Source organism: Eublepharis macularius, chromosome 13 (genome assembly GCF_028583425.1).
Source record: "Eublepharis macularius isolate TG4126 chromosome 13, MPM_Emac_v1.0, whole genome shotgun sequence".
NCBI lineage: Eukaryota > Metazoa > Chordata > Lepidosauria > Squamata > Eublepharidae > Eublepharis > Eublepharis macularius.
The window spans coordinates 4,598,321-4,624,375 of record NC_072802.1 but is presented as its reverse complement, the minus strand read 5'-3'; the positions used below and the strand labels follow the sequence as shown (position 1 = coordinate 4,624,375).

The 26,055-nt window shown below is 46.2% G+C and overlaps 1 protein-coding gene across 2 annotated transcripts; it reads right to left on the bottom strand.

The window, feature by feature from the left end:
* On the bottom strand, positions 1-24,950 carry LOC129341252 (potassium voltage-gated channel subfamily C member 1-like). 2 transcript variants are annotated; one of them, XM_054996361.1, is made up of 4 exons: positions 24,803-24,950; positions 20,720-20,937; positions 7,196-7,709; positions 1-962 (listed from the first exon to the last, which is right to left on the bottom strand). In XM_054996361.1, the coding sequence occupies exons 3-4, from the start codon at positions 7,685-7,687 to the stop codon at positions 174-176; spliced, it is 1,281 nt and encodes a 426-aa protein (XP_054852336.1). In that variant the 5' UTR covers positions 7,688-7,709; positions 20,720-20,937; positions 24,803-24,950; the 3' UTR covers positions 1-173. The 2 variants fall into 2 exon arrangements, with proteins under 2 accessions (XP_054852336.1, XP_054852337.1); XM_054996362.1 differs by lacking the exon at positions 20,720-20,937.
* Between the last annotated feature and the right edge of the window lie 1,105 nt (positions 24,951-26,055).

Below are 26,055 nucleotides of genomic sequence, written 5' to 3'. Positions count from 1 at the left end.
TAAAGAAAAAGCATTCTTTTTTTTTCCATGCAAGAAAAGTGCAGTGTATACTAGAGTATTCTTTGAATACCATTCAGTAAAAGAAGAGGCACTAGATATTAGCATCCTAAGATACAACTGTGTGAGCTCTTCAGAAGGGCTTTTGCTCGTCCCGTGCAAGTTCTACTGCTCTCTTAATGGCTCCTCTTGTTGCTTTTCATCTTCTCCTTCATTACAGCCATGGCATAATGACCCTGGAACTTGATCAAAAAGATCAGGAGGGGAATGATGATGGTCAACATGCCACAAATTGCTGCACAGAATGCAATTACTCTGCCAAATGGAGAGAAGGCAACTATATCTCCATAGCCAACAGTGGTCAGCGTAATCGCTGCCCAATAAAAGGAAGAGATCATTCCATCAAAGTATGTCTCTGGTTCATGGAGTTCCACATGATAACAGAGGGCACCGAAGAAAAGGATCTCAAAGGTAAAAATCATCATGAGGATGAAGACCTCTTTCAAGATGGACCGGAATGTGAAGGGCAGCACTCTCAACATCAGGGGGGTCTCCAGAAGTTTGAAGATCTTCAAGAGTTTGACTACGTAGAGCACACGGAACAAACCCAGCCAGGATAAGAGGCTTAGCATATTGTTGATATGTCCAGTTAAGAAGATCTCAATGTATACTGGAAACAGAGAAAGGAAATCGGTCACGTTGAGAGGGTTTCTGAAGAACATTTTTGTGTCTGGGCAGAATGTGAGCCGAACAGAAAACTCGAAGGTGAACCAGAGGATGCAGAAAAGCTCCAAGTACAGGTAGTTATTGGCTGGCTGGTAGACAAAAGAATAGTGCTCGTGTTGAGTGTGATTTTCAAGGATGGAAATAGTAGTGGAATAGCGGTAGTGTAACTGTGCCCGACTCTTCTCTTCAAAAATGATGACTATGCCAATGTTGAACAGCAGAGAAACAACAGCCAGGCACTGAGAAGAGAGACAAAAATCAGTTGTGTCTCCAGATTAGTTTGTGAGCATTGCATTATGGCAGAACTTCATTCTATCCCCATCCAAACACTGGGTTCCATCCTCACATGCCTGACTCATGTAGGATCATGAAGATTTCAACTCTGGGAGGTAGTATCGTCATCAAGACTCCGTTTTGGTTCACCTTTCTCTGCCCCCTCCATTCTGACGTGGGGCTAGCAGAATAAGATTTCTGGCTATTAGTACCTCAGAAAGATCAGGGGCTAGCAGGAGCAGATCCATCACACTTGTTGAGGAAAACAATCATTCAAGAGTGCAGCTGAGAATTAATTATTGTTGGGCAATTTGTGTCTTTATACACAAGTCATCTTACACAGGAACACTCAAGTGTAAGGAGATACAATGTTAGCCGGGAAGAGTAGTTTAAAAAAGATTTCACCTCTCTATAGAGCCGGCAAAGATTGCTTCTCAGAGGCTTTGTTAATTTTTTTTTGCCTCCCCAAAGGCTCTGTGTCAGGTGCTTGCAATCACCTGTCATACCTGGTCTGCCTACTGTGCGCTTATACTGTATACTGTGAATACGAGTTGGAGCAAATGTTACTTGCATTCTCAATTGGACCTGGGGTATGAAACTATGCCAAGGAGGAACCCATGCCCACTGTTACCTGTGAACGTCTCTGAGTCCTCTCTCCTTCCCTGGGGAGAGGTGCCTAGACAGCCTTGGAGACTACTGCATCATCCCTGGTTTTTTTCCTGCTTGGCTGACAGAGAAAAGGGGGAGCAGGTTAGGAATTTTCTCACTTCACTGATCATTGGGGGGTGGGGGGAAGGTTTGAAACTGCCTGCGCTGGGAAAGCTTATATATGTAGATGCCTGCCTGCAACCATTACTCCTGACAAAGATGGCGTAAGTGTATGATACTGGCAGCTTATCAATAAAGAACCCCTACTACCCATAGTGAAGTCTTTTGAGGGTTGCTTGGCATCCTTACACTCTGTCAGGTGAAGAGGAAATTAACAAACCCTCTGAGGAGCAATCTTTGCCAGATCTATAGAGCGGTGAAATTGACAGAGTCTTTGGCTCTGTCTTTTAAAACTACACTTCCCAGCTACCAGGGCTTTTTTCAGCAGGAACGTGGTGGAACGGAGTTCCGGCACCTCTTGAAAATGGTCACATGGCCAGTGGCCCCGCCCCCTGATCTCCAGACAGAGGGGAGTTGAGATTGCCCCGTGCGCCGCTCGGCAGCATGGAGAGCAATCTAAACTCCCCTCTGTCTGGAGATCAGGGGGTGGGGCCACTGGCCATGTGACCATTTTCTCCAAGGGTGATTTAAACTTTAAAAAACTCCCCCCTTGTTCCAGCTGATCCAAAGTGACGTCATTGTGCAGTCCTGAGTTCCACCACTGAGTTCCACCACCTCTTTTCCCAGAAAAAAAGCCCTGCCAGCTACCATTGCATCTCTCTACACTTGAGCATTTTTGTGTAAGATGTCTTGTGTAGAGAGACCATTAATCAAGACCTCGCATGTAGGGATGCTGTGATTTTGCAGAGAATGTGTTTGACACCCATATATACTATATATAACACTTATGATCAGATTGTGAGCCAAACCCAGCTGAGATCATATAATGTGAACCCTTGCCAAACAAGATTGTTCAGACGCTTACTATCAGATGACTGGGGGATCAGCTGGGGGTCAGCTTGCTAAGAAACAGCAATGGGGGGGATGGGAAAGAATCAGGACTTCCACTTGATCCCTTGATCAGCTTCTGATTTCCAGGCCTTGCAAAATTTGCTGCCTGTCAGACCCGCTGGGCAGCAACAACATTTGGGGTGAGGATCAGAAGAGGACTTCAAGCTGATCAAGGGACCTGGTAGGATTGGGTTTCTCATGGAACCTCCCCCCACCCAAATTGCTAATCTCAAGATGGAACTCAGTATAGCTGGAGATCCCAAGCTACTACCACAGCAACTTTGCTCGTCTGAACAAGGGCTTCTGCAGGTGCCACCCTGCACATGGGCAAAATCAACAGGCATGCGTACATGTGCATTCTCTGTAGTGGCCCCATTTTATGGAACAGCCTGCCTGAAGTGGTCAGGAAAGCTCCTAGTTGCCTGGCTTTCCTCAAACTGTGCAAAACTGAATTATTCAGGAGGGCTTTTTTACACAGGTAATAGGGCTATGCTCTAAGGAAATGGTTCGGAGAGATGCTTTGAAAAAGCAACAGAGATTGTCGACTAAGTATTGTCACTCCTACTGGGTAGTTTTTGTGTTGTTTAATATGTTATGTCCAATTGCTTATGTTTTGTTTCAGCTCTGGATTGGATTTCTGCTTGCTTTCAAATATACCCTACTTGCTTGATACCCATGCTTTGCTATGATATTTAACTACTTTAAATCCAGTTATAATATTTATGGGTATGTAAGGTTTTTTTTTGTTGGCAACCTTAGTGAACTTTGAGGGGAAGACTGGGAGGTACATTTGACCTCAGGACACATTCAATGACTCCGAATATCAACTGCAGACTGTTTAGAATGTGGGGGGGGCGAGGACCAATCAGGCCACATATGCAAATGACCGCTGTGTTCCAACTGTCTCTGGGGGAGGGTTAGATGCAGAATGCTGAGAAGCCAAATCAGCCCGCCTATGCAAATGACCTTGAAAGGCTGGCCCAATCAGGGAAGAGTGGCCAAGCAGGCAGTGGGTGGGACACAAGCAGGCAGTAGCCTGCCAGCCACACAGGGAAGCTGTATCCCTTTGGGAAAACACATTTGATCCGTTTTTATCCCCTTAGGGGGGAAATTTCTTAAAATACCTTCTTAGTGGGTAATTACATCATGAAAGCAATGCTCTCCCCAAATTTCATGTTTCTAGGTCCAGGGCTTTGGGCTGGGTGTTGATGAGTCAGTCAGGACATTTGTCTTTATATAGAGAGATTGAATTGATTATTGAATGTCCCAGCTGTTTATTCTGTTGAATTACAGAGAGTAATCCTCCTTGAGTCTCAGAGAGAAAGGTGGACTATAGATCATTTTAAAAAACTCCATTCTCTCTCTTTTGTGTGTCTCAGCCTTGCCCAGACACAGCCATTTTTGGGGCGGGGGTAGAGCAGAAGTCCACTCTCAGCCCAGCAAGGAGTGGACTTCTCATCCACCCTCCCCTGAAAAAAATCACAATGCCTCGTCAAAGCTCCTTTTCCCCTTTTGGCCCACTATCAGCAGGTGAGTATTACAGAATCATAGGGTTGGAACAACCTGTAAGGTCATTTAGTCCAACCCGCTGCACAATGCAGGACATTCACAAATACTGCCCCCCCACACACCCAGGGACCCTTACTTCATGCCCAGAAGATGGCAAAACACCCTCAGGATCCCTCGCCAAACTGGCCTGGGGAAAATGGCTGCCTGACCCTAAGGGGGCGATCAGCTCTTCCATGGAAGCTCGCAGAGTACTCCAGGCCGCTGATCGCTTTCCCCCTGCCTAATTTACCTCACAGGGGATATAATGGAGGAGGGGGGAACAATGTTGTGAGCCACTTTGGATCCCACTGGGGAGAAAGACAGCATATAAATAACTAAATTGGGGACAAGTGTCACGGGAATCACCCCTCTGTAGCTTCAGCTGACTGTCTCCAGCCCCCACCCTCCTTCTTTGTGCAGCTTCCGTGGCCTTGTTTCAAAAGAAGGAACAACCAGTCCAAAAAGACCATGTAATACACACAGTCATATACATTTCATTGGCAGTCAATGCACAATTTAAGAAACTAATCCACCAAACAATTAGTTACAGCATATACAATTAATAACATTGTTTTTCCACAGGCACAGAACCTTCATAACCGCAAAGATGCTCATATGCAGCAAAGGATGTTTTTAGCCGCCGAGCTGCTCCCCCAGGGAGGCTCCTGGCGGGAGAATGGCAATGGGTATGCCGGCCTCGGTGGTACCCTGTTTCGCTGTACCTTGCTTCTTCACCAACCTTTATAGTATGCCAGAGAAATGTAAGTATTCTTAACAATCATGGTGGCAAAACTTGTACTTAATAAAATTCCTCTATTTCAACATTAAAGTGCATGAGTGTGTGCAATAATTCACTTCATTAAGTGCATAGGTACATCTACAATCATTATTTCCAACTATTTTCCAACTCAGAAGTCTGGTGGAGTTGCCATTTCAATATGGATGGTTCCAATTTAGACAAATTAAAGATTTATTTGAATCTGACAAAAGGAAAAGAGGTTTTAGACAGAAAAACGGAGAATTAGACGAACTTTTGTTGGGAGATGGACTAAAAATTATTTCTAAGATATATAAACTTTTATTGAAATGGCATACAGAAGATGAAACAGTCAAAGTCCAAATGGTAAAATGGGCAGTGAACTTTAATAAAGAAATTACAATGGACACTTGGGAATATTTTTGGAGAAACACTTTGAAAATATCAGCATCTACCAGCTTAAAAGAAAATGGATACAAGATGATGTACAGATGGTATTTAACACCAAAAAAGTTAGCGAATGCCAACAGTCAAATGCCAAATAAATGCTGGAAATGTAAAAAACATGAAGGTTTGATGTATCACATGTGGTGGACTTGTGAAAAAGCTAAGATGTTTTGGTCTAAGATTTTTGCTGAAATGTCATCAATTTTGAAAAGCAATGTAGCAAAGAGTCCAGAGTTATTATTATTGGGATTAAATATGGAAAATGTTGATGTTAGAGAGAGAGTATTAGTTTATTATATGATAGTAGCTGCAAGATTATTGTATGCACAGTATTAGAAGCAAGAAGAGCTACCGGAAACTCAAGATTGGATTCAAAAACTGTTGCACATGGCGGAAATAGACAAATTAACAAGAAAGCTAAGAGAACGAAATCCAAGGGAATTTGTGGCGGATTGGGAGAAATTTAAAAATTACCTAGAGAAGAAATGGGATGTGAAAGGTCAATTGTGGTCTCTCGATAGTTATTAAGAAGTAGATTTGATATAGAAACTATTACTTTGCCTTGAATAGTAGGGACAAATATAACTTAGATATAGGGATAAGAAGAAAAAGGATCAGAGTGCTGTTGGGAGTCAACTTAGAAAAGGGGAAGGGGGGTGGGATAGCATATGTCAAGAAAGGGGGAATACTTGTTCTTAAATGTTTTTTGGAATGTATGTGAACCCATCCAATAAAAATTTTTTCAAAAAAAAAAAGGCTGGTGGAATTGGGTAAAATGTTGTGTAAGTGGTACCTCCATTGCTCTGTTCCTTATTTTAGACCCAATTCCCCCAGAAGGAACGTGAAATGAAATGCTCTGTACTTAGGGTGCTGGATAATAAGCGCATGCCTGCAAAGCGCTTTTGCGATTGGAGACGGAATGGATTTTTAAACTTAACACCTTGGCCCCGAAGGGTTTGAATCAGGAAATGGATTTCACTCCTTTCTTATGACAGTGCAGGTCCCTTTAATACTCTTGAGTGTAGGAAGCCTCATTGCGTGGCATTTTATATTTAAGCCCTAAGCAGATGGACTTTGGGCTGCAGCAAAATAAGCTAGAGATGATGCGTTGACTTCTGAGTTGGAAAATGGAATATCTACATTGTGAGTAGTTTCAAGGTTGTATGTGCAATATGTCCGTGGTTAATTCATTGGAATATTTATTAATAGTTAAAAATGTTCAAAATATTTGGAATAATTTATAATGTGCTAATTGCTGTTTTAAGCATAATGATTGTAGATGCACCTATACACAATGAAGTGAATTATTGCACACACTCATGCACTTTAATGTTGAAATACAGGAATTTTATTAAGTACAAGTTTTGCCACCATGATTGTTAAGAATACTTATATTTCTCAGGCATACTATAAAGGTTGGTGAAGAAGCAAGGTACAGCAAAACGGGGTACCACCGAGGCTGGCATACCCGTTGCCATTCTCCCGCCAGGAGCCTCCCTGGGGGAGCAGCTCAGCGGCTAAAAACATCCTTTGCTGCATATGAGCATTTTTGCGGTTATGAAGGTTCTGTGCCTGTGGAAAAACAATGTTATTAATTGTATATGCTGTAACTAATTGTTTGGTGGATTAGATTCTTAAATTGTACATTGACTGCCAATGAAACATATATGACTGTGCGTATTACATGGTCTTTTTGGACTGGTTGTTCCTTGTTGGTACTGCAATTTGAAGACCATTCCCTCATTATATAGCCATGCTTGTTTCAAAAGAACCTGCTTAGTAACTTACTTTTGCACGTAAACTGGAAAAGGGGTTTTCAAAGAGAGCCCATATTTTGGGCTGCTGTTTGGCTCGCCAGCTGTTACTCCTTCTTTCCCCTGAGAGCGGGGGACCCCGGCGGTCAGACTCACTTGTCTCATCACAGAGGATGCCTTCTGCCTGCCTGGCCTCTGCATTGGCCACCTTCTGCCAGCAACAGGGAGCCACGGGCACATGGCTGATCTCCCAAAATGCTAGCTCCTCCTCAAAGGCAGACTTGCAGATGCCTTCTGGGCAGTGGAGGTGTTTGGTCCTGTAATAGTTCAGCACTTCACCAAACAGCCGAGGGCTTCTGTCAAAGAAGAACTCTTTGTGGTTGCAGTCATAGTCAAACACGGTGCAGGCCTGGGGCTCTGTGAGGTGGCAAAGCTTGGTCCCCGGGAAAGCCTGGAGAGTGCTGGGGGAGATCTCATACCGGTCTCCGCCCACATTCAAGGAGATCTTCTCTCTGGAGGAGCCCATCCTTCAGGTTTGTCCTGCTGCCCTGGGGTGGGGGGAAGGGAAAGAATTGAGCTAACAAGACGGTGCTACTCAGGGCTTTTTGTCCTGGGAAAAGAGGTGGTGGAACTCAGTGGGTTGCCCTTGGAGAAAATAGACACATGGCTGGTGGCCCCGCCCCCTGATCTCCAGACAGAGGGGAGTTGAGATTGCCAGCACGGAGGGCAATCTCAACTCCCCTCTGTCTGGAGATCAGGGGGCGGGGCTGCCAGCCATGTGACCCTTTTCAAGAGGTTCCGGAACTCCGTTCCCCCGCGTTCCTGCTGAAAAAAGCTCTCAAGGATAGTCGAATGCGTTTTAAAAATCCAGAGATCTGAATAAGGCTACTTGTGTTAAAGTAGAGCATCAGGAGGAGAATCAGCTCAGGACGTCTCTCCTTACTCCAGAGCTGCCACTTGCCGTCTCTGTTTCCAGGTGAGAGTCGTTTTCACAAAACATACATGGAGCACATTTTCATAAAAACTTGGTTCGGTCTTTTTTTTTTTTTTAAGAGCAGAGTTTTTTAAGCAGTAGATCTCCCCACCCCACCCCACCCCACCCCACCCCACCCCACTCACTGCACTGGAGTACCTGTATCTTTTTCTCCACGTAGCAAATAGCAGCGGGGAAATGGGAATTCATCTGAGGAAGGACTGGATGAAAACATACTAAATAAATAATAACAACATTCTCTTTATATACTGCCCTTTGGGACAACTTAATGCTACATTCAGAGCGGTTAACAGTGTGTTATTATTATCCTTACAACAATCATTCTGTGTGGGTGGGGCTGAGAGAGCTTCGAGTGAGCTGTGACTGACCCAAGGTCCCCCAGCTGGCTTCAAGCGGAGGAGTGGGGAATCAAACCTGGTTCTCCAGATTAGAGTCCTGCCGCTCTTAACCACTACACCAAATTGGCTCTCCCCTTCCCAAACACAACCCTGGTCTGAGCTAGGAGAGCTTCCGTGTGCTCCTAAGGTACTGTGGAAGAACCAATCCAAGATCCTCATCTGACAAAAGCGGTGGCAGAAGGAAAGAAGGATGTGGCAAGGTAGGAAGTATCATTGGTGCTTATGCACGTGTGTCAGTTAATATTTACGTTCTGCTCAATCTTACAGAATTAGGAATTACATTTCTGACTTTCACTATATAATACATATTACATCATACAAAACCAGCATTTCAAGTTTATGTTTAACTTTTGATCTTAAACCTGCAGCTAAATCTGTTCATCTTTCTTATGGTGATATGTGTTGATCTATGTAGCATTTAGGATCTGTAATTGTTTGAAGAACTGCATTGTGTTTGATCCCTGTGAAGTGGGTTGTTCTTATTCCTATTGTTACCTATTGGTCCCCAAGGTCACTATTCTGGAAGCAGCTGGGAAAGATGCTAGCTTCCAGATAGCTCTAACGCGCTGCCTTTCTCAACCCAGATCGTAAAAGGGATCCTTACTCACAGTTTTAGCCAGTGAACGCGGCATGGTTCAAACATAAGCAAGATACGTCTTTATTGGTCCAGATTTGTTGTAGACAAGCGGTAAATTCGTTATAACTGTTGCATCCTTGCTTGAGGAGCAGCGTCCCAAACAAAGGGAGGAAGAGGACAATCAAGTTTTTAACACCTTCACAGGAAGCCTACAATAAACTTCTATATTGAAGGGGGGACTACAATTCCCATGAGTACCAATTGTTAAAGGGACAGTACATAGTTCTGACTACACAGATACTGAGGCTTTCTAAGCTGTGGTTACAGTACACTCCCCGCCTGGGATCCTATGGATTCCACCCCAACATGCAAGCTAGTGGAGTAACCTAACAAGTCTAAGCATATATGTCATGCTACATTATTCTCATAACTAGGCAATAAAGGCTAAATATAGCATATAAGCAACAAATGGCATGCAAAGCTTGAGCTTCAGTCTTCAAGATCAGTCTTCCGAACAAGCAGGATCACTTCGGTGACTGGTCTGGTGAAAATCTTCGGGCCGTCGTGTCTGGCTACACAAACGTCAATCTTGTAGACCAACCCATCCGCGCTGGGTAGAACTCGATCTATAAGTCCCATGGGCCACGAGTTCCTAGGAGTGTCCTTGTCTTTCAGGAGGACGACATCACCTTCTCGTAGGTTGGGCTCAGACTTCTCCCACTTGCGTCGGCATTGCAGAGTTGGGAGGTACTCTTGCTTCCATCGCTTCCAAAAGGTGTTAGTGAGGAGTTGAACTTGCCTCCATTGCTGCTTGAACATATCCTTAGAGATGAAGTCTCCCTGAGGTGCAGGCCAGGCGCCCGTCTTCTGTGTCAGCAAGGTGGCTGGTGTTAAGATGGTAGGGTTCTCAGGATCAGACGATACTGGGACTAAAGGTCTGGCATTGATGATAGCAGACACCTCTGCCAGGAGGGTAGCCAAGGTCTCATGAGTGAGAGAAGGTTTTCCTGCTAGCATAGAGTCTAATATTCTGCGTGCAATGCCAATCATGCGTTCCCACACTCCTCCCATATGAGAGGCATGGGGAGGGTTGAAGATCCATTTACAATTCTGCTCGCTCAGGTAGCTGCTGAGGGTTGGGTCCAGATCTGTGCTTCCACTGATTCCCAGCTCCTTGCAGGCGCCAATGAAGTTCGTGCCACGGTCAGACCTCAGTAGCTTGACAGGTCCCCGTATGGCAAGGAATCTTCTGAAGGCATTTATGAAGCTGGAAGCATCCATGGACTCAATCACTTCGATATGTACGGCTCGGATGCTCAGGCATGTGAATAGCACTGCCCATCTCTTGCTGTTGGCTTGTCCTCCCCTGGTCTTGCATGTCACTACATTCCAGGGGCCAAATACGTCAAGTCCAACGTTAGTGAAAGGGGGCTCAGTGCTGAGTCGATCCGGTGGCAGGTCGGCCATCTTCTGCTGCTGATGGGGACCTTTGAGCTTCCGGCATTGTATGCAGGTCCGTAGGACTGCAGCGATGCATCTTTTCGCTCCCACAATCCATAGGCCCGCTGCTCTAATGGCTCCTTCTGTGAAGTGACGTCCTTGATGATGAACCCCCTCGTGGTGGTGGCGCACCAAGAGGACAGTCACGTGATGTCGAGCTGGAAGGATGATAGGGTTCGCTACTGTTGAGCCTATATCAGCTGCCTTCAGACGCCCTCCTACCCGAAGTAAGCCATCATCATCGAGGTAGGGGTTCAGCTTAAGCAGCGGACTGTTCTTGGGTGTAGGCAACCCTTTCTTGGAGTTTTCAAGTTCTTCTACATAGAACTCGTGTTGTACTCTCTGGAAAATCAGGAGCTCTGCCCTGCGTCGCACTTCTGACGAGGTTGGCTCTGTATTCCGGTGGCGAGCAAATTGGATGAGGCATGCCATCCCTAGAACAAGTGGCTTCCATTTGGAGAATCGTTCGAATCTCTTTGATTCTAGATGGCGGTCGGTCTCAACTCCCACTTTCATGCAGGTGACTTGAGGCCGAACTTCCTTGTCCTGGTCTGGGTCTAGGAGCTTGTAGTGTTCCTCCTTGTGCTGTACTGGATTGACCGAGCGCAGGAGGAAGTCAGCTCCTTTCAGCCAGGAGGACTCAGCCAGCTGTGAGGCAGGGATAGACCGTGTTGCGTGGTCTGCTGGATTCTGATCCGTAGGAACATGTCGCCACTGGCTAGGGCATGTGGATCGTCGAATGCGCTCTACTCGGTTGCTGACATACACATAGAACTGACAACTTTGATTGTGTATGTATCCAAGCACTACTTTGCTGTCTGTGTAAAAGGTGGTGGCATCAAAGGTAAGGTCCATCTCTCTCTCTATTATCTCTGCAAGCTCCACAGCAAGCACAGCACCGCATAGTTCCAGACGCGGGATGGTGTGTCCCTGTAGCGGGGCTAACTTAGCTTTCCCCAGGATGAAGCCCACGTGGACTTGGTTCTCCCCGCCAACGACCTGCAGATATGCCACAGCTGCAATCGCTTTTGTTGATGCGTCTGAGAAGACGTGTAGTTCTCTGCGGGAGGCGGCGGCGGCAGGCGAGACTGGTACGTAGGTGCGTGGGGGATCTGGACGGCTTGCAGGCAGTTGAGTGAACCTCTCCAGGCCTCCCATTCCTGTCTTTGGTCGGGGGAAAGAGGCTTATCCCAGTCTTTGGTGCCTAAGGAGAGAGTGCATAGGAGGTGTTTTCCTTGGATGGTCACCGGTGCAGCAAATCCCAAGGGATCAAACAAGCTGTTCACTGCTGACAGGACTCCTCATCGTGTGAACTGTTTCTCTTGGGCTGGTGCTCGGAAGATGAAGGTGTCCTTCTTCAGGTCCCAACTCAGTCCAAGGCTGCGTTGGAGGAGGGGAGTGTCGCCACCCAAGTCTAGGTCCTGTAGTCCTTTGGCATGGTCTTCTGGAGCAAATGCTTCCAACACCTTCATGCTGTTGGATGCGATTTTGTGCAGCCTAAGATTAGCTGCAGCCAGCATTTGTTGTGTTCTCTTTAGCAGGTCCACGGCTTCTTCTGGGGTGGGTAAGGACTTCAGTCCATCGTCCACATAGAAGTCCCGTTCCACGAATTGCCTTGCATCCAGGCCATACTTCCCTTCTCCTATGCGTGCAGTTTGATGCAACCCATAGTTGGCAATTGCTGGGGACGGTCCATTGCTGAACACGTGGACTCGCATGCGATACTCGGTAATCTTCTGGCTATGCAGTTCATCACTGAACCATAAGAAGCATAGATAGTTGCGGTGATCATCTCTGACGAGGAAGGAATAGAACATCTGCTGGATGTCCGCCATGACGGCTACGGCTTCCTTTCTAAAGCGGATGAGTACACCAAGTAGGCTGTTGGTTAGGTCCGGTCCAGTTAGGAGGGCCTTGTTCAATGAGAATCCTTGAAATTGGGCACTGGAATCGAAGACCACCCTGATCTGGCCGGGCTTTTGGGGGTGGTATACCCCGAAGAATGGCAGGTACCAGCATTCTTCTCCCTCTCGTAGTGGAGGTGCAAGTTCTGCATGCTTGTTCTGCAGCATCTTGTCCATAAATTCCACAAAGTGGGCCTTCATCTCAGGCTTCCTTGCCAGGGTTCTGCGCAAGGTGTTGAGTCGAGATAGGGCTTGTTCCCGGTTGTTGGGCAATCGCTGCCTAGGTGTGCGGAAAGGGAGTGGAGCAATCCAACTTCCAGAGTCATCTTGCTGAAGTTCCTTTTCCATTAGTTGTAGGAATTGCTTGTCTTCCATGGATGGGGCGAGCATGTTATCATCTTTGGTTGTTCGGAACACTAGTTCCAAGGCCGTAGTCCTCTTCCGTTAGTGTGAAGTGTTCTGGACATGGCTTCAAGTGTGAGGCTCGTCCATTATCCATAATGGTTGTGGCGAAGACGCTCATCTGGTTTGGCATCTGTAAGCGATCTACACACACGTTCCCCACTATGACCCATCCTAGGTCATACCTCTGGGCATGTGGGGTGCCAGGAGGTCCAACAATCACCTCGTGGCAAACTAGCAGATCGGTAGCATCTATCCCTAGCAGAAGCAAGATCTGTGCATCTGGATCCAGGGCAGGAAGGTGATCTGCTATTGATTGTAGGTGCGGATGATGGAGCGCTACGTCTGGTGTCGGAATCTGGTCGCGATCATCTGGTATGGCATCGCATTTCAACAGTGGAGGTAGAGAGAACTGGATACTGCCATCGAGAGATTCAATTTGGAACCCGGCAGCTCTCCTCCCCGCCGTGCGCTGGATCCCAGCACACGTTCTGAGGGTGTATGGCAGTTCATCCCCTGATACGTTGAAGAGTTCAAAGAATATTGGGTCGACCAGGGACCGGGTACTGTGGCTATCTAGGATGACGTACATCTTGATGGCCTGTTCAGGTTGGCCAGCAGGAAAGACTTTGGCGAGACATATCTGATGGCAGGGCCGGTCGTTGCTTCCAACGCCGCACACTTGAGTGCAGTGGGCTGAAACAGGCTTCTCTCCTTGGGAGGCAGGGTTGTCCGACACAACTGGCTGTGTTGGTGTGGCATCTGTGTGCATGGCAGTTGCCTGTGTGTCGCTGCCGCACTCGCAGCATTTTATATAAGTCTTGCAATCAGTTGAGGCATGTTCTCGAGATTGGCAACAACGGGAGCACATCTTGAGCTCTGAAATCGTGAGCTTCCTCACTGTCAGTGGCAGTTTCCTGAAAGTTGGGCACCCGTTCGCAGAGTGTCCCTCCATGTGGAGTGGACAGAAATACGTAGGCCGAGCCGTCGACTTCTGTGCTAATGGCTGCGCTGGCGACTTCGATGTTGAAGGTTTACTTACGGTGGCTTCGCCAGGCGTCGTGGAGACCCCTGTTTTTAGCACCGAAGCAGTTGTCTTGGCTCTGGAGTCCCGTAGAGGCTTGTGCCTGGTATCCCGTGAAGGCACAGTCCTGATGTCCCGAGAATGAGTCTTCTCATCACGAGGCTCATTGGGGTGCGCATAATATCCGCATTGGGAATCATTACATGTCTCCGCCAGCGAGGCGATGAAACTCACGAGGTTTGAGAAAGGAGGGTATGCTCCACGATGTACTTTTTTGTAGGAGCTCACCGTGTCACCCCACTTATCTTGAAGCGGGCATGGCAGTTTCTCTATGATGCTCCTCTGTGTGTAGTACTGATCGAGGCAAGCTAACCCTGGTAGTGCTGGATTCTTCTTAGCAGCCTGCAACTCAGTAAGAAGATCAGCCAAGTCCCAAAGTTTACGTGGTTCATTGTAGGGTATTCTGGGGAACTTGTTCAGGCGCCTCATGAGTGAGACCTCAAGCTCCGATGAGTCGCCATAATGTTTGTCGAGCCGGTCCCATGCTAGCGGCAAGGCTGTTTCGGGATCCTCAACATTAGCTGCATGAATGCGGTCCACCTGGGCTGCAGACTCAGGTCCCAGCCATGCAGCTAGAAGTGTGAGTTCTTCATTTGCCTGTAATCCCATGTCTTTAGTAGCATTACAGAACTTCGATTTCCAGAACAAGTAGTCCTCTGGGTGATCTGAAAACTTCTGCATGCCTCTTTCAGCAAGGTCCCGCTTTGTTCACCGATGCGCATACACAGGCATAAGAACAGGAGCGGTGAGCTTTGAGGCTGGGCCGCCAGGAGCAGATGGTTAAGGCAACGGGGGTGCAGCAATAGCAGTTGGAGCCCGGGGCGAAACGCCTGGATCCAGGGTGTCCAGAGGCTCCACAAGCCTGAGCAAGGTCTGGACTGGCATGGAAGGTACAGGCTGGGTAGGCTCCACTGGTTTCAATTCCGGAGCAGCGGGGTCAAGCGCTAGTGCGGCGAGGCCTTTTGTGAAGGCACTTTATTCTTCTACATAGGTCAGTACCCGTAGAGTTGGATTCAGCTCCTCCAGCTGTGGCAGGTTGTGATCTGAATCCGAATCCTGGAAGCCGTCCTCTAGGGCCTTCACCTTGGCGCGTAACTCCGCTGCTTCTGCTTCCTTTTGGAGTGTCCGTAGCTGAACATCCCTGTCGGTAGCTTCCTTCCGTAGCTGAGCCTCCATGTTGGCGGCTTCCTTCCTTAGCTGAGCTTCCCTGTTGGCAGCTTCCTTCATCAGTTCTTCTTCCTTCTTGGCAAATTCAGTCCTCTTGGTTTCCGCAGCAGCTTCTGCCTTTGCTTTGGCCACCTCCAAGGCAAACAAGGAGGTATTAGAACGATGAGAACAGCTACTGCATTTTGAGGATGACTTACTGTGCTTGGACGATGAAGTAGTGGAGGACGGATGTCTGGACTTGCATGAAGAACCGGCTTTAGAACGTGGTTCACCACTGGCAGAATCAAGAAGTTTGTCAGTCTCCTCCTTGATGCGTCTATCCAAATTACGCATGGCGTCATCAACGAGCTTTTCCTGTGTCGTGCACCTCTTGAAGGTGTCGCTATTCAGCCAATGCTTCCTCTGTGTCCAGCTGATCCAAGATGTCATGCACGCATTCCATATGAGCCGTCCAGTGCACAAACTCGCTAGTCAGAAGTGTTCTCAGATTGTGCAGATCGTCTACATCAGCTGCTTTATCCAGTTTTCCCAGACACTCTTGTATCCGTAGCCAATGCTTTTCAGACTCCTTGAGCCTCTCTGCTTTCTTGGCAGATAACAAATCTCGCATCTTGCGAGTCAGTGTTCTTTTCCGTGGTGGACGTTTGGACTCAGCTTCATCATTGCCATTGGAGGGAGTAGTGGGTGTGTTGGCAGGATCTATGATATCCTCTTCACCTGCCGGATGTCCCACAGGAGTTTCCATTTTGACAAAAAAAATTTAAAAAAAAAATTGTTTTTGAAGCTACAGTACTACTTCAGACCACTAGGGTGGCGCTGTTGCGGTGGCACTGTTGTGGTAGCGCAAGCACGTGACTTCTGTATGGCTTGAACAGAATTGTTGGCTGCACTTCCTAGGTTGGCCACCGTGATCCAGCGATGAAGCGGCAGTACTACTTCAGCCCACTAGGATGGCACTGTTGCGGTGGCACTGTTGTGGTAGTGCAAGCACGTGACTTCTGTATGGCTTGAACAGAATTGTTGGCTGCACTTCCTAGGTTGGTCACTGGGGGCGCAGTGAGTGAGCTTTATAAGGATTCAGGTGTAGTTGCTCTAAGTCAGCGTTTTTCAACCACTGTGCCGTGGCACACTAGTGTGCCGTGAGACATTGTCTGGTGTGCCGTGGGAAAAATTCCAATTTCATCCGTAACATGTGGCTTCGGCTCACAAATAGACCAATCATTAGATTCAAATAGACAGGAGGAGACATCGCAGTAGATCGGCGATGCGCAGAAGAGCGCCGATGGATCTGGACTCTGGAGGATTATCGCGGACGCAGCACAGAAGAGCGCTGAGTGATGGATCTGGAGGAGACATGAGCAGAAGAGCACTGAGTGTGACGGACAGCGGCTATCTGGAGGAGACAAGCGCAGTAAGTACTGAGTGACAGTGAGACAGGAGCAGATACTGCAGTGATGGACAAGTTTTTGAAAAGGAAAGAACTGGACTCTGAACAAAATTCGGAGCAAGATGAGAGCCCAAGTATGAGTGGGGATCAAAAGAAAGCAAAGACGGTTAGCTCAAGCAAATTCTCTGGCACAAGGCAATATAGCGAAATCTATATTTCATTTGGATTTACTTTCACCGGAGATGCAAAGAAACCAACTCCACGGTGTGTGGTGAAAAGCTAACAGTGCTATGGTCCCAAGTAAACTTAAACGCCATCTCCAAACGAAACACCCTTCGCTTCAAAACAAGAATGCGGACTTTTTTGTTCGCCTGCGTGAAAACACGGAGAAACAGGCAACTTTCATGAGAAAAACCACAAAGGTAAATGAAAGAGCTCTTAAAGCTAGCTATCAAGTTGCTGAACTTATAGCCAAGTCAAAAAAGTCGCACACTGTGGCAGAGAAATTAATACTTCCCGCCTGCAAAGCTATTGTAGAGGAGATGCTCGGACCTGAAGCAGCTAAGGAAATAGCCAAAGTCCCTCTCTCAGACAACACAATTTCCAGACGTATTAATGACATGTCTGCAGACATCGAAAGTGTGGTTTTGGAAAAGATCCGTATCAGTGAGAAATTTGCATTGCAACTTGACGAGTCTACTGATATCAGTGGACATGCTCAACTCTTGGCCAATGTGCGTTTTGTGGATGGTGATGCAATTAGAGAAAACTTCTTTTTTTGCAAGGCATTGCCAGAAAAAACAACAGGAGAAGAAATTTTTCGGGTCACATCAGAATACCTTGAACAAGGAGGACTTAAGTGGGAAAACTGCACAAGTGTCTGCACCGATGGAGCTGCAGCCATGGTCGGGCGCACCAAAGGCTTTGTGAAAGAAATCCAGATGTGATTGTTACGCATTGTTTTTTACACCGTGAGGCCCTCGTAGCCAAGACTTTACCAGCAGACCTAGTTCCTGTGTTGGATAATGTTGTGTGCATGGTAAACTTTGTAAAGTCACGACCCTTGAAAAGTTGCATGTTTGCAGCTTTGTGTGAGGAGATGGGAGCGAAGCATAAAACCTTGCTGTTTCATACGGAGGTCCGGTGGTTGTCGCGTGGCAAGGTCTTGGTTCGTGTGTATGAGCTGCGGGAGGAAGTTAAAGTGTTTCTGACAAATGAGAGGTCAGATTACGCAAAGCTGCTTGCAAGTGATGAGTGGTGTGCAAGGCTGGCATACCTGGCAGATATTTTTCATCATCTGAATGAACTGAACACACGAATGCACGGCCGAAATGAAAACCTGCTTACAAGTACAGATAAAATAAATGGATTCCGTTCAAAGGTGCAACTCTGGCATCAACACGTGGAAAGTGGCAATCTTGAAATGTTCACACTCACCAAGCAATGGCAAGGTGTTCACACTGCTGCACTGTGTGAGATAATAGTTAAACATTTAAAAACTCTCGAGGAGAAGTCATTTTATTTCTCTTCAGTCTCCACTGAATGCCTTGACTGGGTTAGGGACCCCTATAGCTCAGCATCAGTTGGTGGAAAGGACATGACTTTACAGGAGCAGGAGGAACTAACTGAACTGAGACAAAATCGTGGTTTCAAGCTAAGATTTGCTGATCTACCTTTGGACAGTTTTTGGTTGGATACTGCCAAGGAGTTCCCCGTTCTGGCAAACAAAGCTATTTTGACATTGCTCCCATTTTCCACTACATATCTGTGTGAGATGAGCTTTTCAAGCCTGATTGCTATGAAAACTAAAGACAGAGAGAGACTGAGAGCTGTTGACGAAGAGCTACGTGTGTGTCTTTCTTCGATTCCTGCCAGAATATCATCTTTGTGTTCAGCCAAACAGGCCCAGGTTTCGCACTGAATAAGTAATCAGAAAATTTCTTTGTGTTTATTTGATTTCTTTTGTGTTCATTTTGATAATAAGTAAACAGAAATATGAACAATTATAAAATAAAGTATTATTTCATAATAAAGTAATTATAAAATAATTTCTTTGTGTTTATTTGATTCCTATTCAAGCGAATTACTTTATATATAGTCAATATAGGCACAGAGTTAAATTTTTTTAACATTTTCTAATGGTGGTGTGCCTTGTGATTTTTTACATGAAAAAAGTGTGCCTTTGCACAAAAAAGGTTGAAAAACACTGCTCTAAGTGACCACTAGGGGTGTGGGTGTGCTCCTTAGCTGTGCCTACTCTTCTTATGCTAAATGCTTTTCAGGTTCCCCTTGTTAGCTGTGCAAATCAGAATTCTGTGTTGAGGAGTTGTTTGCGCTCAGCAACTTTTCCCAGCTTAGTGCTGGATTCTGGAGATGCTTTCAAACGCGTGTGCTCCTCAGAGTATGAATTCCTTTGTGTGCTCAGCATTTGGGGTTGTGGCGAAAGCGTTCTGGATTACAAGAGCAGGCTGGCGTGAAGCATAGCCCTGAGCAATATTGCTGTTTTGCGATTCAAGGGCATGAGGTATATGCAAAGCGGTGTGAGAGAGGTGATCCCTACTGGAGCTCTCCTCCTCTTTGAGTTAAGAAGCATTCAAATCACAAGCAACAGGTTGAAGGCCTGAGACATTTCCTCTGCTTGAGAATAAAGCATGCAGGCGGCTGAAACATTCTTTTTTAAGTTGCTGGTCTCCTTCTCCGGCTAGTGAAGGTGGGCTCCCAGGCTGATCAGTCAATTAGCAACTGAAAGGCGCCAGTATCAGCATTTACAAGACAAAGGGAACCTTTGCAGCCAGGAGAAGAGGGAGCTGATTTTGTTTTGTTTCCCGTCCTCATGCAAACATGCACACATGTTATTTTTTATCTTTGCAAGAGCAAACATGCTGTAGTTATGAAGGAGCAGAACATGCTTCTTACTGAAATTACTTTGTGAAGGAGCAAGACGAGTCTTTTAACGAATTTACTATTCTGGAAGCAGCTGGGAAAGATGCTAGCTTCCAGATAGCTCTAACGCGCTGCCTTTCTCAACCCAGATCGTAAAAGGGATCCTTACTCACAGTTTTAGCCAGTGAACGCGGCATGGTTCAAACATAAGCAAGATACATCTTTATTGGTCCAGATTTGTTGTAGACAAGCGGTAAATTCCTTATAACTGTTGCATCCTTGCTTGAGGAGCAGCGTCCCAAACAAAGGGAGGAAGAGGACAATCAAGTTTTTAACACCTTCACAGGAAGCCTACAATAAACTTCTATATTGAAGGGGGGACTACAATTCCCATTAGTACCAATTGTTAAAGGGACAGTACATAGTTCTGACTACACAGATACTGAGGCTTTCTAAGCTGTGGTTACAGTACAGTCACAGAATAGCCACCATTTAAGGCTCAACACTGGACCATCCATCATTACTCGTCATCACTGGACCATGCAGCCTCCTTGGATCTTTCCCATCTGCTTTCAGATGAAGGCTGTGCTTCCAGACTCTTCTCTGGTGGTTTCTATGGCAGCTCTTGGGCTTGAAAGAAAATGTGCTAAATTCAAAATGTACCAGCCAGATTGACAAAGGTTGCTTCAGCAGATTTTGAATACTGGGCAAGAGGAGTGCTTCTTCTTCGATGCTGCTAAGTGCTCTGGGTGCTAGTGCAGGAGCACAACTGTCAGGTCTTGCCAGGTATTTCCCCCAAGCACTTCACTGCATCACTCAGGTGTATGAGTTAAAGTTTCTTTATTGAAGAGAAATACCAGTATCAAGACAGTCAGACAGGATCATTGGCTGAAGTGACGCAAGATAGCAAAGCAAGGTTAATTATAGGGCACAGTCCCTGCCCCCCAATGGGAAAGAAAGTCTGTTAGGGTTTTGGCGCGCTGAGCCGGGGAGCCAGGAGAGAGGGGAGGAGGGGAAGGATGAGCTCTGCTCAGTCTCTTAGGATGTTGGTGCGGTCTCAGCTGGAACTTCAAGGCCACGCTCTCAGGCTGGCCAGGAAATGGTAACCAAAACACCTGCAAGATAAGCAGCTAGCAACCAGTCAGCAAAACAGGTTCCCTCTGCATGTTCTCAGAGGTACACTACACACGGCAGCAAGAAATTCGTAACACATGGCAGATATGCTGGAGGCGTATCTGACAACAACAGCTTCTCTTACCCACCTTTCTCAAATACGTGGTGCTGCACAGTTCATTTCATTTCTCCTTCCCCTCTTAGCTGATATTTTTAAAGTAAAGGAATGCTCTACACCACAGCAGGTCTGGGAAAGGGTGACTAAGAGGGCCAGCGGAGGAGGAGACTGGAGGCCCAGCAGCAACACACGGGTGATCTTCTCCAGGCAAGATGACAACCCAAAAGTAATTTCTGTTCCAGATCAAACCTGGAATTATCAAGAAGGGAAAGGCAAAGCAAGACCACTAGTGAATTCACTAGTGAATTTTGCCAGTCTCTGTTTAAGATGCCCAGCCCAGAAATAATAGTAAAATGCTCTACCTTTTCACTGGATTTCCAAGTCATTTAGTTGAACTGAATTATCCAATAGTGATTGCTTCACATTATTTTTGAATTTTCTTTAAAAAAAAACATTACAAACAATTGCTCAAACCATCAAACATTTCCTGTCTTCTCTCTATATTTAACTAATGGCTCATACTGATCCGTTTCTAGGAACCCAAGTGTCAAGCAACCACTACACTGGACTGTATAAAATGTCAGTCTGTAAAATGAAGTTGTTGTGACTGTTCTAGAAAGAAAGAAAGAAAGAAAGAAAGAAAGAAAGAAAGAAAGAAAGAAAGAAAGAAAGAAAGAAAGAACGAACTATGGTTGTTGTGGGTTTTCCGGGCTGTATTGCCGTGGTCTTGGCATTGTAGTTCCTGACGTTTCGCCAGCAGCTGTGGCTGGCATCTTCAGAGGTGTAGCACCAAAAGACAGAGATCTCTCAGTGTCACAGTGTGGAAAAGAGAAGAGATGTAGGTCATTTGTATCTACTCAGGAGGGGTGGGGTTGAGCTGAGTCATCCTGTAAGAGTTTCCCAGGGTGTGGAATGCTAATGGCGGGAGGCTTCACTGTATCCTGAGGAGGTTCTTTTGCATATGGATTGGTACTTGATGTGCTAATCTTCTCTGCAGGGCTATTGTCAGGGATAGAATGTTTTGTTAGCCTGGTGTTTTTCAGAACTGGCACCCATGCTCGGTTCATTCTTAAGGTTTCTTCTTTCCTGTTGAAGTTTTGCTTATGCTTGTGAATTTCAATGGCTTCCCTGTGCAGTCTGACAAAGTAGTTGGAAGTGTTGTCCAGTATTTTGGTGTCCTGGAATAAGATACTGTGCCCTGTTTGAGTTAGGCTATGTTCAGCCACTGCTGATTTTTCAGGTTGTCCAAGTCTGCAGTGTCTTTCATGTTCTTTTATTCTTGTCTGGATGCTACGCTTTGTGGTCCCGATGTAAACTTGTCCACAGCTGCAGGGTATACGGTATACTCCTGCAGAGGTTAGGGGGTCTCTACTGTCTTTTGCTGATCGTAGCATCTGTTGTATTTTTCGGGTGGGTCTGAATACTGCTTGAAGGTTATGCTTTTTCATAAGCTTTCCCATCTGATCAGTAATTCCTTTGATATATGGCAAAAACACTTTTCCTGTGGGAGACTGTTTTTCTTTGGTTGTTTGATTCATCCTGGGTTTGATTGCTCTTCGGATTTCATTTCTGGAGTCATCAACAAAATCAGTTCTCCGAAACTCAATCCACAAGACATACTTGTCAGTTTTGATGTTGTATCCCTGTTTACCAAGGTTCCAGTAAAAGACACTATTGCACTTATTAATCAGATTTCCCAGAGGATGTAACAGCCTTATTCCACCATTGCCTGACAACCAGTTACTTCCAATGGGACAACGAATTCTATGAACAGATGGATGGGGTGGCCATGGGGAGCCCACTCAGCCCAGTTATAGCAAACTTCTACATGGAACATTTTGAAAAAACAGCTCTAGAATCAGCACCCCACAAACCTAGTGTATGGTTCCGGTTTGTGGATGATACATTTATCATTTGGAGCCAAGGGGAGGAAGAATTGATGGGGTTTTTGAATCATCTCAACAACATCCACCTGAACATACAATTCACCATGGAGAAAGAAATTGAGGGAAAACTCCCATTCCTGGATACCTGGGTCATCCGCAAAGCAAACTTTCAGTTAGGTCACAAGGTCTACAGGAAACCAACTCACACTGATCGGTACCTACACAAAAACTCCAATCACCATCCCCGACAGAAAAGAGGCATAATGAAAACATTAGTGGATCGTGCAAGACGGATATGTGAGCCGCACTTTCTCAATGAGGAAATGAATCATCTAAACCACACACTTCAGGCAAATGGCTACTCCAGAAATGAAATCCGAAGAGCAATCAAACCCAGGATGAATCAAACAACCAAAGAAAAACAGTCTCCCACAGGAAAAGTGTTTTTGCCATATATCAAAGGAATTACTGATCAGATGGGAAAGCTTATGAAAAAGCATAACCTTCAAGCAGTATTCAGACCCACCCGAAAAATACAACAGATGCTACGATCAGCAAAAGACAGTAGAGACCCCCTAACCTCTGCAGGAGTATACCGTATACCCTGCAGCTGTGGACAAGTTTACATCGGGACCACAAAGCGTAGCATCCAGACAAGAATAAAAGAACATGAAAGACACTGCAGACTTGGACAACCTGAAAAATCAGCAGTGGCTGAACATAGCCTAACTCAAACAGGGCACAGTATCTTATTCCAGGACACCAAAATACTGGACAACACTTCCAACTACTTTGTCAGACTGCACAGGGAAGCCATTGAAATTCACAAGCATAAGCAAAACTTCAACAGGAAAGAAGAAACCTTAAGAATGAACCGAGCATGGGTGCCAGTTCTGAAAAACACCAGGCTAACAAAACATTCTATCCCTGACAATAGCCCTGCAGAGAAGATTAGCACATCAAGTACCAATCCATATGCAAAAGAACCTCCTCAGGATACAGTGAAGCCTCCCGCCATTAGCATTCCACACCCTGGGAAACTCTTACAGGATGACTCAGCTCAACCCCACCCCTCCTGAGTAGATACAAATGACCTACATCTCTTCTCTTTTCCACACTGTGACACTGAGAGATCTCTGTCTTTTGGTGCTACACCTCTGAAGATGCCAGTCACAGCTGCTGGCGAAACGTCAGGAACTACAATGCCAAGACCACGGCAATACAGCCCGGAAAACCCACAACAACCATCGTTCTCCGGCCGTGAAAGCCTTCGACAATACAAAGAAAGAACTGCTGATTATCAAAGCTTGTAACTGGCTTTAGGTCACTTCTGAGTCACTTCTAGATCTAGAGTAGCTAGCCTGGATGCTTGTTTCCTCTTGCGGCTCCAGACTCACATAGGTGCCCACCTAGAATGACAGCAATTTGTGTCTCCTGTTAGTTTTATTTGTTACTTAATAGGAGACTCTGTAGTGCTCTCTTTGCATAGCCAACGGTCCCTGCTGTTCCAAAGAGAACATGCAACTGAATAACAGATATAAAGATAAAAAGTTTGCCTTATAAACAAGGTCTCATGCCAGTAAACAGATTCACAGTTAATTACTGGGGGCTTTGCAAAATAGATCCTAACTTTACAAGCAACAAATGTAAACCACTCTAATATTTATGGTTACCAACAGGGCTGGAGAAAAATATCCCGTCATGTTAACAGTAGCTGAATGGGCTATTATATACCAGGTGATATTATTAAACTCCCTGCCGTGAAAAGCTGCAATTGCCCATTTCCACCCATGAAGCCTCTGTTAAAACAATAGGACATGTTTCTCCAGGCCTATTGGCAAAAGTACTGATATTGCAAAACGAACGTTGAGTTGGGTGGTCTACAGAAACGGAAACAATCTCTATCCAATATCTGTGATAGCAAACTACTTCTTTGCAAGAGAAGTATTCATTAGGAAGTGAACAGGATATACTTAACCTGTCCTTTCTTGCAAATACAAACACGAGGTTATTCCTTTTTTTCCTAACTCCCCACCACTGCCACTGTAGCAGCTCCTTTTGTTTGCAGCAAGGACCGTTGCTTGCCTCTGTTCCTGCCAGTGGAGAAGGGGAGCTTCTTTTCTGCTCTTTCCCCTCATCGCCATCCCTTCCAAAACCCTCAGCCCTGTCCAGTGTACCCTGACTCCCACATGGCCATCTGCGGAGGGTGAAGGGGTCTTGATTCTTACCTTTAGTTTTGTCAGGCAACGCTGTGGGACCAACTAGAAAAGTATCCAGCAAGAGAAGAAGCAAACTAAGGAAAAACAGGACGTTCTGTGGCCAGCATCCAAGCTCATGGTTTAGGAATGCCAGGAAAGCAAGCCAGCCTCTCGCTAGCAAGGCCATGGGGCTCCCTTCCACTCCCACGCCAGTTCTTCTATCAGCAATCCATTGCCAAATTCCAAGGAACAGCACTCAGGCATGATGGGAAATGACCAAACAGATGTGCCTCGGACAGCATATGCTGCCTCTGCCACCCACTGTTCCTGTTACAGCCCGAAAGGACAGGAGTGCACTGGAAATATGCAGGGTTCAGATGTTCTTGGCAGAAGTGTGCACAAGACTGTTATGCAACAGATGGAGAAACCAAGAAAAGTGCCTTTCTTTCCTATCCTGATGGTTTTCTTTGGGACTAATGTTAGACAACACATTAGAAGCACCACCCCTTCTGCTGCAGCCTTCTTTTCCTCTCCCAACAGTCCCAGCCCAGCCTCGGAATAATTCGTTGGAAACCAGCCCTCCAGTTGCTACATCCATAAAGAATTTTGGAGTGGGGAAAGAACATGGGATCAGAGACAAATATTAGTTGGGCTTCCTGAGAGCCCACTGGGCGGAATAACCAGTCCTGCCAACTTGTTGTGGGGCAGGCCCCCTCTCAGCTGGATTAGGGCTGGGCTTGGCTTTGGGAATGCCAGGCTCAAATCTCACTCCTCAGGTGGCGGCTTTGGGCCTTGGGTGCCTGAGTGAGACTCAGGGCAAGGCTCTTGCCCAACACGTGCTGTGCAGCATAGCGTGTAAGTGGCTGGGCTGCAAATCAGCACCCTGACAGCTCGAATCCCACTACTGCCATGAGCTCAGGAGGTGGCCTTGGCTAAGCCGTTCCTCTCAACCCCGGCTGTATTGTGGGGATAATAATAACACTGAGTTTCTTTAGTGCTCTGCAAGACACTCATCTGTCCAGAACAGCAGTATATAAGCACACTGTTGTTATTATTATCATTGTACTGCACCATGCTGATTCCCTCTGATGGGGAGGATAGAGACTTACTCCTCCCTCTTCATCTCCTCCTTTCTCCTTTTATAGAGTGAAGCAACTCTATACAAGGTGAGGGAATTCTTGCCTTAGCTTCTCTGTTGGTGGCCAGAGGCTGCTTCTGTTTGTCAAATTGATACCATTTCTATAGCCACACAGTCCTGTCAAGGTCCAAAGTATCTTTACAGG

Bases quoted from the DNA above. Each gene is read 5' to 3' on its own strand.
- LOC129341252 (XM_054996361.1), bottom strand. From the start codon at position 7,687: ATGGGCTCCTCCAGAGAGAAGATCTCCTTGAATGTGGGCGGAGACCGG. The intron at 963-7,195 runs GTAAGTTACTAA...CTCTCTTCTCAG, and splicing joins TTTCCAGTTTACGTGCAAAA to TGCCTGGCTGTTGTTTCTCT.